We start from the raw sequence: 19,429 nt of genomic DNA on the forward strand, positions 1-19,429 counted from the left end.
GCAGTCTATGGATGGTCTCTCCTCCAGTTTCTGCCCCACACATTGTCTCATATGTGCTTCTGTGAATATTTTGTTACTCCTTCTAAGAAGGACTGAAGCACCCACACTTTGGTCTTTCTTTTGGGGGGGGGCTTCATGTGGTCTGTGCGTTATGTCTTGGGTATTGTGAGATCCACTTATCAAAGAATGCATACCATGTGTGTTCTTTTGTGATTGAGTTACCTCACTCAGGATGATATTTTCTAGTTCCATCCATTTGCCTAAGAATTTCATTGAAGTCATTGTTTATAATAGCTGAGTGGTACTCCATTGTGTAAATGTACCATATTTTCTGTATCCATTCCTCATTGAGAGACATCTGGGTTGTTTCCAGCTTCTGGCTATTATAAATAAGGCTGCTATGAACATAGTGGAGTATGTGTCCTTGTTATATGTTAGAGCATCTTCTGGGTATATGCCCAGGAGTAGTATAGCTGGATCCTCAGGTAATGCTATGTCCAATTTTCTGAGGAACCACCAGACTGATTTCCAGAGTGGTTATACAAGCTTACAATCCCACCAACAATGGAGAAGTGTTCCTCTTTCTCCACATCCTCGCCAGCATCTGCTGTCATCTGAGTTTTTAATCTTAGCCATTCTGACTGATGTGAGGTGGAATCTCAGGGTTGTTTTGATTTGCATTTCCCTGATGACTAAAGATGTTGAACATTTCTTTAGGTTCTTCTTGGCCATTTAATATTCCTCAGTTGAAAATTGTTTAGCTCTGTACCCCATTTTTAATAGGGTGATTTGATTGTCTGGAGTCTAATTTCTTGAGTTCTTTGTAAATTTTGGATATTGGCCCTCTATCAAATGTAGGATTGGTAAAGATCTTTTCCCAATCTGTGGGTGGTTGATTTGTCCTATTGACAGTGTCCTTTGCCTTATAGAAGCTTTACAATTTTATGAGGTCCCATTTGTTAATTCTTGATCTTAGAGCATAAGCCCTAATGGCTAGTCTTTAAAAAAGAAGTTTTTAATATTGAGACTGCAGGTTACAATATATAAAAATTAACATAAAAATTAACATAAATTTCTAGTTGGGGGATCAAAAAGAAAATGTTCATGTTTTAATATCATAATTTATATCTTATTTTCGTTTAAAAGAAACAACATCTGGACACTGTTGTAGCATTTAAGTTGGCTTTTCCTACATTTTACCATTATTTTAAAAGAATGGTGCATTTTGGCCTCTGAAGCTCCTTACTGGCTGTAGGGTATGACAGGCTCCTTTGCAGGAGTGTTGGTGTTCTGTGAACCAGCCTAATTACCACTGTAGGCTCATCATCAATATTACCTGACTCATATTTTTTAAATTTTATTTATTTGTGTATTCTTTTTATGTTCGAGTGCTTTGTCTGCATGTACACCTGCATGCCAGAAGAGAGTATCAGATTCCTTTATAGATGGTCATAAGCCACCATGTGGTTGCTGGGAATTGAACTCGGGATTTCTGGAAGAGCATCCAGTGCTCTTAACTAAGTCATCTTACTAGCCATTACTTGACTTACATTTTGTGTTGATTATTTATACTAGATGTGTCTAGCCTTTAGACCATTGTTAATTTATTTTACTATCTGAAGCAATCTTCTACCTCAAATTTGTCCTTCTAGAGTTTCTTTTCCAAGAGGCGGTGTCTCCTCTATGAAGGCTCTCCTAAACATTCTCGCAGGATAATTACTTCTCCCTACCTTCAAACCTAACTAAGATATACTTTTAAAAGATATATTTTTAAAGAGAATCTGGTAAAGCTATGTTCTACTATCAAATTTCTTCTCAGAAAATGTTCTTCTATTTGTCACAGTACTTTTTTCTAAACTTCATCACTTCCCATCTTAATTATACGTACACTATAGATGTCTTTTACTTGCTGAGCCAAATCTCTGGACAATCAGATAGTGATCAAATCCACTTCTCCCACCTTCACCGTGCACATGTAATCCTCATCAAAACACCCTCAAAACCACCTCCACACTCAGAAGCCCATGCAGAAGGATGGAGGAAGGGGCTAGAGAAAGCACCCAGCTAACAATAACTGCATGCTGATGGTTGGTTCTTGCTTTGTTATCATTTTTTCATATTTACATTATTAAAGGAGAAATTTTACTTTTGCTTATTTATGCATTGAGGATCCAACAGAGTTTGCTCTGTATAATGAACTAGCTTTCTCCACATCTTTTACCAGGCAACCATTCCCATAGTGATTTCTGATGCTGCTCTCTGTGAGGGTAACAAATTCCTATATACTCTGCCTCATTGGTCTAATAGTATATTCTAGTCTATACTAATATGCAGTATCATTTTTACTGATGTACCTATACAGATTTTTCTAATGCCTGTTGAGATAAGCCCCTGACCTCCTCTTCTCTAAGATTAACCTAGATAGTTTGCAAAATTGCAGTGCTCATCTGAATGATACATTAATAAAATAAGCCAGATGCAGAAGAAAAACACGGCTTGTTCTCATATGTGAAACTAAAAATATTGATCTCAAAAAATAAGTAAGTTGTGATTACTAGACATTAGAAAGAGTAGGACGGTGAAGTTGGATATTGAGTACCAAAATATGTCTACTAAAAAAAAAATGGTTTGGGTGGGGCTGGAGAGATGGCTCAGTGGTTAAGAGCACTGACTGCTCTTCCAGAGGTCCTGAGTTGAAATCCCAGCAACCACATGGTGGCTCACAGCCATCTGTAATGGAATCCAATGCCCTCTTCTGGTGTGTCTGAAGATAGCTACAGTGAGCAGATCTTGGGCCTCAGCTCTAACCCCAGCAGCAAAACCCATCCCAAACAGTTATGACACAACCAAGATAATAGGAAAGACAGGCTCCAATCAGAGACAGCCCAGATAGCACCAAGGAAATCCAGATGGTGAAAGGCAAGCACAAGAACATAAACATCAGCAACCCAAGGTACTTGGCATCATCAGAATCTAGTTCTCCCATGTTAGAAAGTCCTGAACTCCCCATATCACCAAGAAAGCAAGAACCAGATCTAAAATCACTTCTAATGATGATGATAGAGGACTTTAAGGAGAACATAAATAACACTATCAAAGAATTTGAGGAGAACACAGGTAAACGGGTAGAAGCCCTTAAAGAGGAAACACAAAATTTCCTTAAAGAATTATAAGAGAACACAACCAAACAGGTGAAGGAATTGAACAAAACCATCCAGGACATAAAAATGGAAGTAGAAACAATAAATAAATCACAAAAGAAAACTACCCTGGAGATAGAAAACCTAGGAAAGAAATCATAGATGCAAGCATCACCAACAGAATGCAAGAGATAGAAGAGAGAATCTCAAGTGTAGAAGATACCATAGAAAATTTTGACACAACTGCCAAAGAAAATGCAAAATGCAAAAAGTTCTTAACACAAACCATCCAAGAAATCCAGGACACAATGAGAAGACCAAACCTAAGGATAATAGGTATAGAAGAGAGTGAAGATTCCCAACTTAAAGGGCTAATAAATATCTTCAACAAAATTATAGAAGAAAACTTCCCAAACCTAAGGAATGAGATGCCCATACAGGAAGCCTACAGAATGCCAAATAGACTAGACCAGTAAAGAAATACCTCCCTTCAAATAATAATCAAAACACAAAATACACAAAACAAAGAAAGAATATTAAAAGCAGTAAGGGAAAAAGGCCAAGTAACATACAAAGGCAGACCTATCAGAATTATACCAGACTTCTCACCACATACTACAAAAGTCAGAAGATCCTGGACAGATGTCATACAGACCTTAAGAGAATGTAAATGCCAGCCCAGGCTACTATACCCAGCAAAACTCTCAATTACCATAGATGGAGAAACCAAGATATTCCATGACAAAACCAAATTTACACAATATCTTTCCACAAACCCAGCACTACAAAGGATAATAGCAGTAAAGTTCCAATACAAGGAGAGCAGTTATACCCTAGAAAGAGCAAGAAAATAATCCTCTTCCAACAAACCCAAAAGAAGATAACCACACAAACAATGCCTCCACTATTAGCAAAAATAACAGGAAGCAACAGTCCCCTCTCCTTAATTTCTCTTAACATCAATGGACTCAATTCCCCAATAAAAAGACATAGGCTAACAGACTGGATACACAAACAGGACCAAGCTTTTTGCTGCATACAGGAAACCCAACTCAGCAACAAAGACAGACACCACCTTAGAGTAAAAGGTTGGAAAACAATTTTTGAGGCAAACAGCCCTAAAAAAACAACCTGGAGTAGCCATTCTAATATCGAATAAAATTGACTTTCAACTTAAAAGCTATCAAAAAGGATAAGGAAGGACATTTCATACTTGTGAAAAGAAAAGTCAACCAACATGAACTCTCAATTCTGAATATCTACGTGTCAAATGCAAGAGCACCCACTTTCATAAAAGAAATTGTACTAAAGCTCAAAGCACACATTGCACCTCACACAATAATAGTGGGAAACTTCAACACCCCACTCTCAGCAATGGATAGATCATGGAAACAGAAACTAAACAGAGATACAGTGAAACTAACACAAGTTATGAACCAAATGGACTTAACAGATATCTATAGAACATTTCACCCTAAAGCAAAAGAATATACGTTTTTCTCAGCACCTCATGGTACTTATCCAAAATAGACCACATAATTGGGCACAAGACAGGCCTCAACAGATACAAAAAAACTGAAATAATCCCTTGCATCCTATCAGATCACCATGGTCTAAGGCTGGTCTTCAATAACAACAAAGTCAATGGAAAGCCCACATTCACATGGAAATTGAACAACACCCTACTCATTGATAATGTCGTCAGGGAAGAAATAAAGAAAGAAATTAAAGACTTTTTAGAATTTAATGAAAATGATGACACATCATACCAAAACCTATAGGATACATTGAAAACAGTGCTAAGAGGAAAACTCATAGCTCTAAGTGCATACAAAAAGAAACTGGAGAGAGCATACACTAGCAGCTTGACAACACACCTGAAAGCTCTAGAACAAAAAGAAGCTAATACACCTAAGAGGAGTAGATGTCAGGAAATAATCAAACTCAGGGTTGAAATCAACCAAATAGAAACAAAAAGAACTATACAAAGAATCAAAACCAGGAGCTGGTTCTTTGAGAAAATCAACAAGATAGATAAACCCTTAGTCAGACTAACCAGAGGGCACAGAGACAGTATCCAAATTAATAAAAACAGAACTGAAAAGGGAGGCATAACAACAGAAACTGAGGAAATTTTAAAAAAATCACCAGACCCTACTACAAAGGCCTGTACTCAACAAAATTGGAAAATCTGGATGAAATGGACAATTTTCTAGACAGATACCAGGTACCAAAGTTAAATCAGGAGCAGATAAACTATCTAAACAGTCCCATAACCCCAAAAGAAATAGAAGCAATCATTAAAAGTCTCCCCACCAAAAAAAGTTCGGGACCAGACAGTTTTACTGCAGAATTCTATCAGACCTTCAAAGAAGACCTAATACCAATTCTCTTCAAACTATTCCACAAAATAGAAACAGAAGGAACACTCCCAAGTTCATACTATGAAGCCACAATTACGCTCATACCTAAACCACACAAAGACCCAACAAAGAAAGACATTTTCAGACTAATCTCTCTTATTAACATCGATGTAAAAATACTCAATAAAATCCTCACTAACTGAATCCAAGAACACATCAAAACAATTATCCATCATGATCAAGTAGGCTTTATCCAAGGAATGCAGGGTTGGTTCAATATACGGAAATTCATCAATGTAATCCACTATATAAACAAACTCAAAGAAAAAACCACATAATCATCTCACTAGATGCTGAGAAAACATTTGACAAAATTCAACAGCCCTTTATGATAAAAGTCTTAGAAAGATCAGGAATTCAAGGTCCATACCTAAACATAGTAAAAGCAATATACATCAAACCAGTAGCCAACATCAAACTAAATGGAGAGAAACTTGAAGCAATCCCAGTAAAATCAGGGACTAGGCAAGGCTGCCCACTCTCCCTCTACCTATTCAATATAGTATTGGAAGTCCTAGCCAGAGCAATTAGGCAACACAAGGAGGTCAAAAGGATACAAATAGGAAAGGAAGAAGTAAAAATTTCACTATTTGCAGATGATATGATAGTATACTTAAGTGACCCCAAAACTTGCACCAGAGAACTTCTAAACCTGAAAAACAACTTTAGCAAAGTGGCTGGATATAAAATTAACTCAAGCAAATCAGTAGCCTTCCTCTACTCAAAAGATAAACTGGCTGAGAAAGAAATTATGGAAACTACACCCTTCACAATAGTCACAAATAATATAAATTACCTTGGTGTGTACATAACCAAGCAAGTAAAATACCTGTATGACAAGAACTTCAAGCCCCTGAAGAAAGAAATCGAAACAGATCTCAGAAGATGGAAAGACCTCCCATGCTCATAGATTGGAAGGATTACTATAGTAAAAATGGCATCTTGCCGAAAGCAATCTATAGATTTAATGCAATCCCCATGAAAATTCCCACTCAATTCTTCACAGAGATAGAACGATCTTAAAATTCATTTAGAATAAGAAAAAACCCAGGATAGCAAAAACTACTCTCAACAATAAAAGAACTTCTGGGGGAGTCACCATCCCTGATTTCAAGCTGTACTACAAAGCAATAGTGATAAAAACTGCATGGTATTTGTACAGAGACAGGCAGGAGGATCAAGGGAATAGAATAGAAGACCCAGGAATGAACCCCCATACCTATGGTCACTTGATCTTTGACAAAGGAGCTAAAATCATCCAGTGGAAAAGGGACAGCATTTTCAACAAATGATCCTGGTCCAACTGGAGGTCAGCATGTAGAAGAATGCAAATTGATCCATACTTATCTCCTTGTACAAAGCTCAATTCCAAGTGGATCAAGGGCCTCCACATAAAACCAGCTACACTGAAACTAATAGAAGAGAAAATGAGGAAAAGCCTGGAACACATGGGCACAGGAGAAAAGTTCATGAACAGCACACCAATGGCTTCTGCTCAAAGATCAAGAATTGACAAATGGGACCTCATAAAACTGCAAAGCTTCTGTAAAGCAAAGGACACTGTCAATAGGAAAAAGCAGCAACCAACAGATTGGGAAAAGATCTTCACCAACCCCACATCTGATAAAGGGCTAATATCCAAGGTATACAAAGAACTGAAGAAATTAGACTCTAGACAATCAAAGAACCCTATTAAAAAATGGAGCACAGAGCTGAACAAAGAATTCTCAACTGAGGAAGCTCGAATGGTTGAGAAGCACCTAAAGAAGTGTTCAGCATCCCTAGTCATCAGGGAAATGCAAATGAAAACAACACTGAGATTCCACCTCACACCAGTCAGAATGGCTAAGATCAAAAACATAGGTGACAGCAGATGTTGGCGAGGATGTGGAGAAAGAAAACACTCCTCCATTGTTTGTAGGATTGTAAACTGGTACAACCACTATGGAAAGCAGTCTGGCAGTACCTCAGAAAATTGAACATAGTGTTACCTGAGGACCCAGCTTTACCACTCCTGGGCATATACCCAAAAGATGTTTCAACATACAACAGGGACACATGCTCCACTATGTTCATAGCAACCTTATTTATAATAGCCAGACGCTGGAAAGGAACCAGATGTCCTTCAACAGAAGAATGGATGCAGAAAATGTGGTACATTTACACAATGGAGTACTACTCAGCTATTAAAAACAATGAGTTCATGAAATTCTTAGGCAAATGGATGATGCTGGAAATATCATCCTGAGTGAGGTGACCCAATCTCAAAAGAACACACATGGTATGCATTCACTGATAAGTGGATATTAGCTCAAAAGCTCACAATACCTAAGACACAACGCATAGACCACATGAAACTCAAGAAGAAGAAGGAAGAGCAAAGTGTGGGTGTTTTGGTTCTTTTTAGAAGGAGTATCAAAAGTTCAACCAGAGCTCCCAGGGTCTAAACCTCCAGCCTGATAGCATAAAGGGAGGGACTCATGTCTCCACCTGTATAGGTAATTGAGGGTGGCCTTGTCAGACATCAGTGGAAGTGGAGGGCCATGGTCCCTGAAAGTTTGGATTCCCTAGTGTTAGGGAATTCAAGAGCAGGGAGATGGGACTGGGAGGATGTTCAGAGCACATCCTCATAAAAATAAGAGGAGGGGGTATGGGATAAGGGGTTTTGGGGGAGAATAGGAGAGGAGATAACATTGAAAGGTAAATACATAAAATATCCAATTTTTTTTAAAAAACAGATAATGGGTCTGGCAAAAAAATAAAAAAAAAAGATAGTTTACTTATTTCAAATTATTTTCAAAAGTTTCTAGGAGATGCTAATTGGCTAAGATCCTATTTTAAGCTCTCCACAAAAGAATTTAAGACTCTTGTTTAATATTCTCAAGAGAGCTGTAAATCCTAATTTCCCTCAACAATTAATTGACAAAAGATGAATAATTTTATAAAAAGTAGAAGAAGCTATTATTAATCAATATATAATCTGATTAGTTGCTGGCCGTTCTATAACAGTCCTTTGATAAAAGAGATTATTAATATAGATTTATATTTCTTTAAATAGTGTCTTCATGACTCTCTGAGTGTGGAAGGAGCGGCTGCTGGTGCTTCTGTCCTGATTTTACAAGAAATCTGAAAAATTGGCTTTAAAAACAAAAGAGGGAGAACGGTACTCCCCAGAAGGAGTCTCCTGAAATACTCTCTGTCATGCCTTGTTCACTTTTAACTCTCTAAAACTGAAAGCTCATGGCAAATCTGCTGCTGACTGCCTCTAGCATCACTGAGACCAATAAAAATTTACCCTTAAAGAGAATGACCCAGACCCAGTTCTCTTATGGGGCGAGGATTGATATGCCTGTTTGATACCACAGAAGGCACAGCTAACCGGATACCAAAAAGATTAATGAAATAAATAGATACCCCCACAAAGCCAGGCCTAACCATAAATAAGATGAATAACAATTGACATCCAGGGAAGAGAAATCTCCCCGAGAATTCCCTTCTTTTTCCTTTCCAAGTAAAAATGAATCACCCATGATGTCTGCTGTTAGAAGTTCTAATCCAGATGCTGGCCTCAGAACTTATACTACTCAGACCTTTGATGGGCCATTGACAAGGACATCAAACAGCTAGATATTGACATCACTAATCTGAAGAAATCCCTCGTTTCACTGTCTGAAAAGACCTCCAAAAATTGCAAAGGACTTTACTGGACTTGATTTACTCTTTTACAATAGAAAAGACTGTGTACAGCTCTTAACTGTGTACAGCCCTTAAAGAAGAATGTTGCTTTTACATAGACAAGACAGGGATGGTTAAAGAGAGCATGAAAAAGGTCAGAGAAGGCCCTGAGAAAAGACAGAAAGAAAAAGAGAAAGACGAGAGCTGATACAAGAATTGGTTTTCAACTTCTCCATGGTTGTCAACCCTACTTCCTCCCATCTTGAGACCATTAATTGGGTTATTTTTGCTTATTTCTTCTGGTCCCTGGGCCTTGAATAGGCTGACTAACTTTGTGAAACAACAGATAATTTGGTAGCAAAACCTATTGAGATACATTATCATAAGTTAGCTATGGAGGACCACGAGACTCAAGATGAGTTTGTTACTCTATCCAGGGTGTTCCCAAAACCCATCTCTACCCAACCTAAAAGAGGAGACTTCTGCCCCTAGACCAAGCAGAGAGGGGTCACCCAGAACCCCCTCTGACTGGCGATCTGAATTCTTGCTTAGGCTGCGAGGCTAAGAACTACAAGGGAATATAAATAAAAGTTAAAAATATCTCTTTGGGTTTCCTGAGGGCCAAGCCTGACTGCATAGGGGTTGATGTCAAAAGTATCCCCTCTCCAGGAAAAAGACATCAGGATGGGTATTGCCCTCATGCCTCACTGGACAATGACAAGGGGACCGGAGCCATTACAAGGTCCCCTTCAATTACTGGAGATCAGGCCTCTATCCCTGCCTATACTTAGAGAAGGGAGGAGATGTCAGGGGCAGCCCTGTTTATACGCTAAAGGCCTAAAATCAGCCATAGGCCTAAAATCAGCAATGGGCCTGTCATACATGTATGCTAACACAAAGTCTTAGGTCTCTGTGGAAATAAGTTGAAACAGATGGCTATAAGCTATGGTAAACAGGCAGTTTTTATGGAAATTTACCAGCCTGAGTTATCATAGACCTTGTAAATAGGTAGCCTTGGTGGATAGTACCAACTTAGATAAGGACAACTGAATCATAGGCAAAGTCATAGTGACCTGTCCCCTGAACCTTCACCCAGCCGATACCCTGTTCTGAAAGATATCTGTACTCCCCCTGAACACCCACGCTCCAGTGTCATCCCCTTCCCCACGTCCTGCCTTTTTGTGTTTATAACCCCTGTGTGAATAAGTAAAAATTACGATTTGATTTAAAAATTATCATTTGATATATATATATATATCCAGAAAATGTAAAAAAAAAGAAAGAAAGAAAGAAAGAAAGAAAGAAAGAAAGAAAGAAAGAAAAGAAAATATCCAATTTAAAAAACAAAAAAGAAAAAAACTAGAGAGGGTGAGCTTGTTCAGCAGAAGCCTATGAGATGGTAATTGCATCAAGCAAATAAAAACAACTTTTACAATAAAAAAATCCATTATCATATACAATACATGCCAATAGAAAAACTGAAAAAGAAAGTACAGGATTTCATCATACTCTTATACCCTCTCAGCCCTATGCTCTGTGTTCCACTAGTTTGCATTTCCTGAAATATTTTAGAAATTTTTCTTATTTTATATTTTATTTTTTTTAATTTGTAACTAACATATATTAGTTATACACACTAATGAAGTAATACTTTTGGAATAATGTAAAATGTTCTAGAATTAGATAGTACTGGTTATGCAGCTCTAAAATTACCTTCAAAACAACTGAATTATACACTTTTAAAAAATAACTTTTATTATATCATTTTGTTAAAACATTTCCTCCAGAAATTTTTCAAAGTGTATCAGAGTACAGTACAGTTAGATTTTTTTTTTAAAAAAAAAAGTCAAAAGTCAAATTTCTTTAAAAAAGAAGAAAAACTTCGAAGCCAAATGAGGTGGTATAGCCCATAGGGAGTAGGCAGAAGGATCAAGACTTTGAAAACAAGGTGGATTACATGGTAAAACCCTGTCCAAAAACAAGGGCTAGGAACATAGCTCAGGGTGGTGTACTTACAAGGCTCTACATTTGATGCAAGCACTGAAAGAAAAAAATAGACATTACTATATACAAGACTTCCAATGCTACTGTTAAAAACTCAAATGTCAAGGCTGGAGAGATGGCTCAGGTGTTAAGAGGTCTTGCTATTGCAACAGAGGACCCAAGTTCCGACAGTTCCCAGAATACATACATTGCTTACAGCAATGGAGGAGATCTAACACCCTTTGTGTTCTTCTCTGGTACCAAGCATGAACTTGGTACACACACACGCACACACACATGCATATGCACATGCATACTCACTCATGTGCCCACAAGCAAAGACACAGAAAAAAAATAAAAATGAATATTTAGAAAGTCAAATGTTAATTTGACTCTCCTTCTTTCTAAACAGCCCATCTTTTTTTCTGAAATTACTTTCTTTCTTCATTCATTACTGTGTCCAACTACTAATATTTTCCCTCTAATGTCTTCTGTTTGGAGAGTAAGGTCTGTTTGATTTCCTGTTCATTGTGGAAAAATTTTAATTATCAGTTCTTCAAATGTTTTGGGGTTTTTTTCTGTCCTTTTAGGTCTCCTACTAATCATGTTGGTATTTATTCTACTTCTTGTTTTATTTTATTTGTTTCATTTTTCCAGTCTTTTATCCCTTTCTGTTGCCTTCTATGAATGCTTCAAACCAACTCACTAATAGGTTCAACTGTATTTATTCAAGCCCTGAGTTAAGCCCTGAATTCAGAGGCTGGTATTGTTTTCTATAAGTAGGGGAGTGACAATGGCCAACAATATAAAATAAACACATAAAATATGATTGTAGCCAAAATTTCTTAGAACAACAATGTTTTGTGGCTTTTATAGTGCTTCTTAGTTTTGTATAGACTTCCTAGTAAATCTATACAAAATGGTTATTGAAAAAATGTTTACAAATTAAAATTTGAGCCAAGCATGGTAGCTCACATCTGGTACCCAAGAAGGCTAAGGGAAGAAAGTTAGGAGTTTAATACCAGCCTGGATCTTAAAAGAAAGAAAATAAATAAAATTTAGTTTAAGGGATTTTTTTCTTAATACGAGTGGATCCTCATGATAAGAAGTACCCTCAGTCTTTATAAATCAGTGTGGACTTCTCTGATCTATAAATATAATAGAGTTTGGGTAGCCCTATGTTCTGTCCTGTCTTCATAATCTATCAATATTTGTGTATTTTTTTACTGTCTTTTTTAATCAAATCGTAACTTTTACTTGTGTATATTTGTGTATTATCAAACACTTTTTCAAACATCTGCCCTTTCCTTTTGATTTGACATTGAGTTTTTCAATAAATGTTTGTAGAACACTTCTCAGATATTTTCAAGCTGCTAGGGATCCAGCCAGCAAGAGGTAAGTGTTAACAGAGAAGCCTGACAGAATGTGGGTTCTGATAGAACACAGACTTTTTTCTGTGTTGTTTCCATTGTATCCCGGGCTTCGAGGACAGTGTAAACACTGGCTGAATGTAAGTGAGTAAATATTGAGCGCTAATTACACGTCTGCTCATTGTTATGAAAAGAAAGTGCAGGTGTTGTGGTGCATATCTGTACAGGATTACACAGAATTATTTCTCCAGCAGAAGAGCTAACAGCTAAGAGAGACGCTCATGTTCCTCAAAGCTTTAAGCAAGCAGCGCTGCACCCACTCAGGCCCTCCTACAATGCGTAGGCTTGTATCCACTCAGAATGTTCATTATTGATTTCTGTAAATGAGAAATTGGATTACTTACTCAACAATATCAATTTAAAAAAAATAAGAAAAGATCCAGTTTGACAGTGCTTGTTTGTTTTTCTGGGCTCTTCCCTGCCTCATCCCATTTTCTTTCCTGACTTGCAGATGAAGGAGCCTCTGCACACCCTTGTGATGATACATACTGTGGCCCTTTCCCGGAATCTGAGCCAGAAGTGAAGGCTGTAGCTCACTTCCTTCGAAAACACAGGAAGCGCATTAGGGCATACCTGTCTTTTCACGCCTACGCTCAGATGTTGCTGTATCCCTATTCTTACAAATACGCGACAATCCCCAATTTTAGCTGTGTGGTAAGTATGTGTTCTTGTATGTGTGCATTAGGCTTCATGCTTTTCTTCCTAAGGCTGTGATTCTGAGTACTAGAGATAGTAGCAAAATTCAAGTATTTTATATTAAGTAACTCATTCAGTCTTTATACATTTTCTTGGCCCTATATTACAGATGAGAAAATTAAGTCTCAGGAAGATTAAGCAGCTAGACTAAACTCTCAGAGTTGTATCCAAAATCTACAAGTCTAGCTCCAGTATTGTTGCTTATAACTGCTATTCTGCCTCCCAAATGCAATCATTTCAAACAGATTTTACATTTTTATCATGGGTTATTCAGAAAATGTAGGGGTGGATTTGATTAATATTATAGCTTTGGTCATATATGCAAGGCTGTAATTAACTTTATTGAGTCAATAATCATTCATAAATTATAGTCTGACTCATTAATTAAAAGCAAGTTTTAATTTATAAGTGCTGTTTGCTTAATGCTACTAAGTCTCTTGGTGCACAGCTGACACTTTAGTATTAAGGACAAACAGATTTCTGGGGCAAGATTGCATAAGAGGAAAACACAAGAGTCTTTCTCTTTATCTCACAAATGCAACAAGCTGCTCCTGACATAGTGTAACTCACCACTAAGAAGCCGTTTCAGAGCCTATAGCATCAGGAGGCCTATAAAGTTCACAATGAAGGAAAGCTAACAAACAGTGTTAGGAGTCAAAATAGCAATTGCCATTGGGAACAGGAGGGAGGGTGACTCCCTAGAAGCACAGGGAATTCTGGTTATTGGTGTTGTTCTATTCCTTGACCTGAAAGGTTATAGGCATATGTTCAATTTGTGATCGTTTACTGAGCTATAAACTTAACATCTGTGGTTGTTTTTCTTCTACTACTCCTGCCACTCAATGTGCAGAGCCTTTTCCAACATCATTTCTCCAACACCAACCAAGTGACCAATTCAGTTCAGTTCTGACAATAACTGCCCAGAGTAACCATAAGGCTCCAAGTTAAGACTACAGTCCCATGAGATATCATCCACTCCAGATACCAACTTCAAGCAGGGGAATTTCACACTTTTGTGTAACTAAAGAGTCCAAGGTTCCCAATACCCACCTTCCCCCCAGTTTCTATAATTTACTGGAATAACTCACAGATCCCAGAGAAATGCTTCATTTGCTCTTACCAACATATAAAACACACAGCCTGGGGATAACCAAAGGATAATACAGGGTTCAGCAGAGGCCACAGAGCTTCCATGCCCCATCCCAGGACTACCATGTGCCCACCAAACCAGAGGACTTCAGACCCATTGTCTAAGAGTATTACAGGTCTCCCTTTACATGGCACAATGAACCAGATCACTGCCCATCCATAATTCAACTCCCTTTCTTAGACTGCTACAATAGGGATGAGGGATGCAATCGGCATCTGTAGAGTAGACACCAAGGATGCTATTAACATGCTGAAAGGCCCAGACCTGTACCCCAGCCCAACCCTCGCAATTCACCATTCAATCTACAAGTCTAGAGTGACACTGTTTGGAAATCTGTGGTGAAGCCTGTCAAGATGACGGCTTAGTGATACTTGTAGTACAAACATGAGGGCCTGAGTTCACATCCCCCATACCCATGTAACAAGCCAGGTGTGGTCTTATACACATCTGCAATCCCAACGCTTGGGGGATGGAAATATGAGAATTGTTGGACATGCTGGCCTAGCCAAAAAAAACAACTGAGTTTCCAGCTCAAGAAGAGACACTGCCACAAAGGAACGTGGTAGAGTGCTAGAAGAAGATCCCAACATCTACTCAGGCCTCAAAGACACACACACAAACACATACAACACATACAATTCACACACACAAACATGCACAACACACACACACAAATACTCATACACCCAAACACATACACACAGAGGCACATAACCCCAACACATACCTCACACATACATATATAATACAAAGATATATGGGGTAGGGAAGAAACAGGGAGAGAAAAATCTGAAATGGGATTAAACAAGCTAAATCACTAAAATTAAGATAAAAAATTCCAGAAACCAGCAGTCTCTGAATGTTAATCAGAAATCATTACATCCTATTAAAATTCTTTAAAATATTCCAACAATATGTAACAGCTTCTGCTAACTTTTAAAGTCATCATTAAACTAAATATGGAAATATTCCAATAAAAATGTGCCTCTTGCCTAAGTGAGGATCCACAAATGTCCTTCTGGGCAACTGAAAAGAGAAGACGATTGGGAAAGGGGGTATCTTTCATCTAACTGTGCCTCCCTTAGGATCATTCTTGGGGGGAGTGTGAAATGCCCACTCTTTGTGGACAGAACATATCTAAAGCACTTATCATCATAGTATGTAAAACAGTACACCAGAAACACAGTGAGCTCAAAGAAATTAGACCAGACTTCCAGGTAAAACGGCAGCCTGGAAGCTGCCTCCATTTGACCCAGCCAAAGACAAGAGTCAAACTAAGAAAAGTAGACTCTGTCGTAGAGAGAGAAAGAGCTTTAAAGTGCTCGCAAGTCATGATAATATACTGGGTAAGTGTAGAGAGGAAGATAGAGACACGGTAAAAAGGGAGACACCGAGATAAACATGGTTCCAGTGGGGGTGGAGGGTGGGGATCAGACGGGGATAGGATAGAGATACGTATGGGAGCAAATAGAAGCCTCATTCAAAAAGAAAGACAGGTGAAAAGACTTGGCGCACGTGCACGGAGCGGGCGAGGGGGCGGCCTCACAAGCCTCAAAGTCAGTGGTGGGTTTTGATGATAGAGTGATGCTTCGGTGGAAATGCACACTGCAGTAAAGAGAAATTCTGTTTTGTGACTCTGATTCAGCGGGCAGTGACGGCACCATCCTAAAACTGAGCCACTCTGCTAAGGGCCTGAGAACCAGGAACAATCCCAAATCAGGGGACTGAGTTTAACTTCCCATGATCCCAGGGTCAGAGAAAACCCTGGGAGACAGTTGTGGAACAAACACTCAAACAATGAAAAAGCAAAGTGCAGGTTACAAGAGTGTTCTGCTAAGGCGGGAGAGAGGCAAAGACAGCCCCACCCTCGGTGGCTGGGAGCAAACCATATCCACTGAGGATGATTCTCATCAACCTTCCCTGTTTGCTGCTCACTTCGAGTTCCACATGCTGACGTTTCAGAGGTGTGCCTTGATACTGAGAGCTGGACCCCTCCAAACACAGTGCTGATACTTAGGAGAGCTTGAAAATCCAAAGACAAGCCTCCACTTCTCCACGGATCCTCTATATTACACACTGCTGTGATTGCTTCTTCCTTTTGTCCCCTCTCAATGGACTTCAGAGAAATTCTAGCAGCAAAAATATTAGGTACCCCAGGAATCTCAAGGGAATCTCAGGAGGGAGAGAAATCTGCCCAGCACACAGCATACAAACATAAGTGCAGACATCCCAGGAGGACATCAGACACTGGTCCAACACACTCTCAACACTAGGAAGATGCTCAAAAAGATAAGAATACACAAGGTCCTCTGGCCGGCAGTCCCCGGTGAGTATAACCTGCAGTCTCCAGGGCTTTGTTTTTCTACACTTGCCTCTTTTTAAATACGTACCTTTTAGCAGCACTCTTGCAATCACATTTAGGTTTTTCTTCTTATGTTTGACTACTCTTCACACAATCATCTAGTCTTATCTACATGCTTCTTTACTCCAGAGAAACCATTTCTAGCTACTCTCTTCCCTTACCTGGGTCCCACCCCCTTTTCTTCTTACTATACTCTTAAGTAATGTTTTTACTTTATCCCACTCACCCTTATTTTAAAATAAAGCCCCTTTAACTCTCCCCTCCGTTATAAATGGATCCATGTGTACATTTGAACTTCTTGGGAAATCTTTGTTACGATTGTTATTATTGCTGCTGTTTTAGTTTCTTTCTCCACTGATCCTCTTTCTCATTTTATTTAACCTTGCTTCTTCTATTGAAGAAGATACAAGGAGACGGAAGCTTCTAATGCTGGTTAAGGGGTAGAATTAATGTTATAAAAATGCATGAACTAGCAAAACTGATCTACAGAGTTAATACAAACCTCAGCAAAATTCTAGGGACATGGGCTGGAGAGATGGCTCAGTAGTTAAAAGCACTGACTGCTCTTCCAGGGAACCTGGATTCAATTCCCACAACCCACATGGTTGTTCACAACCATCTATAACTCCAATTCAAAGGAAGTTATACCGTCTATAACTCCAATTCAAAGGAGGGATCTGGTGCCCTCTTCTGGCCACCATAGGTACCAGGCATGCATATGATGCACATACATACATGCAGAAATAATCATACACATAAAACAAAAAATTAAATAATTTTAAAATTTTTAAAAGTCTAATAACAGCAGAGAGGTAGAAAAAGAAACCCTAAAATTCATATCTAAGGACAAAAAAAGTCAAAATATCCAAAGCAGAAAAAATAATGCTAGGGGACATCATGACACCTCATCTCAGGTTATATTACAGAGCCACAGTAACAAAAGCAGCACAGACCAATAGAGTAAAATAGAGGGCACAGGAAAACAATAAAGATAAATAAATAAAATTTTAAGTAAATAACACACACATGTGATTCGCATGAAAATCTCCCCCATAGGGTCAGTGGTCTTATTGGAGGAAGTATGTCACTGTTGGGGGTGGTAGGAGCCTTGAGGTTTCAAGCCAGGCCCAGTGGCTCCCTCTCTCTTCCTACTACCTGTGGATCAGGATGTAGAGCTTTGCTTTGAAGCTTCTCCAGCATCATGTCTGCCTGCATGATGCCATGCTTCCTGCCATAAGGATAATAGACTAAACCTCTGAACCTGTAAGCCAACCCCAAGTAAATATTTTCCTTTATAAAAGAGTTGCTATAGTCACAGTGTCTCTTCACAGCAATAGAAGCTGTGAAGTACACAAGCAACATAGTTGTTTTTAAAGGTTCAAAAGCATTCAGTGGTATGAATACAGCCCCTCAACAAACTGTACAGGGAAATAAGAATAACCATGCATAGCAGAATAAAATTGCCACACCCAAATCTTTCACTGCTCAAAAGAAAATCAAAAATGGATCAAAGGACAAATTAAAATTTTGAGTCTACTAGAGGAAAACATGGGTATATCACTTCGAGACATAGATAAGGGTTATCTGAAAAGAACCCAGCAGCACAGGAAGTAATCCGCAAACCTGGTTAGGTGGTTACATGAAACCAAAAACTTTCTACACAGCAATGGAAACAAACAGTCAGACAAGTAAAGGGGCCAACAGAACTGGGAAAACGTCTTTGCCAACTATATATCAGTTTGAAACTAATGTCTAGAATATGTGAAAACCTACAAAACCCAAACACCTATAAAAAATACATCCCCATAAATTAGTGGCTAATGAGTTGAATGTTTCCAAAAAGAAAAAATACAAATAGCCAATAAATATATGAAAAATGTTAATAACAGAAAACTGCAAATTAAAATTGTTCGGGGAACCTATCTCACTCCAGTCAGAATGACTATCATCAAGAAATTTACCAACAATAAATGCTAACAATAATATGGCAAAGACTAACCCTTGTACACTATTGGTGGAGCCATAAACTGGCACAGCCACTATGGAAGCCAATGTGAAGGTTCCCCCAAAACTAAAAATAAAACTACCATAACAGCCATCTATCCTATTCTTGGCCACATACCCAAAAGACTAAGTCACTGTTCATGTTCACTCCTGCTCTACTCACAAGAGCCAGGAAATGGAACCAGTATAAATGCCCACCAATAGATGGATGAAAAAAATATGGTCCATATACAAAATGGAAATGTGTTCATATATAAATGAAAATCATGACATTTGCAGGGAAAAAAAAGCGTAAAGGTAAAAATCATTCTAGTACAAAATAGGCTACCCAGAAAGACAAACACCTCCTGTGTTCTCTTATATGAAGATCCTTGATCTAAAGTCTCTCAGGGAACATGGGATGAGGGTGAGCAGGGATGCATATACCTGTCATGAAACATGAAGAGGACCATGAAAAGGAAGGAAGAGACCTTAAGGAAGGGGGAAGGGGGAAGAGAAGGTAATGCAATACATGCGGCATAAAAGTAGAAAAGAGAGTGTATAGGGAGGGAGGAGACAGAAGGGGT

General features: G+C 38.5%; 1 protein-coding gene across 2 annotated transcripts in view; it reads left to right on the forward strand.

The window, feature by feature from the left end:
• Cpa6 (carboxypeptidase A6) overlaps window positions 1-19,429 on the forward strand; it is a 318,546-nt gene that overhangs the window by 292,624 nt on the left and 6,493 nt on the right. For both annotated transcript variants that reach the window (XM_028769795.1, XM_028769796.1), the window contains one exon: window positions 13,103-13,305. In XM_028769795.1, the coding sequence (XP_028625628.1) occupies window positions 13,103-13,305 (203 nt within the window). The remainder of the gene's footprint in view (window positions 1-13,102; window positions 13,306-19,429) is intronic.

Source organism: Grammomys surdaster, unplaced genomic scaffold (assembly GCF_004785775.1).
Source record: "Grammomys surdaster isolate TR1022 unplaced genomic scaffold, NIH_TR_1.0 64, whole genome shotgun sequence".
Classification (NCBI taxonomy): domain Eukaryota; kingdom Metazoa; phylum Chordata; class Mammalia; order Rodentia; family Muridae; genus Grammomys; species Grammomys surdaster.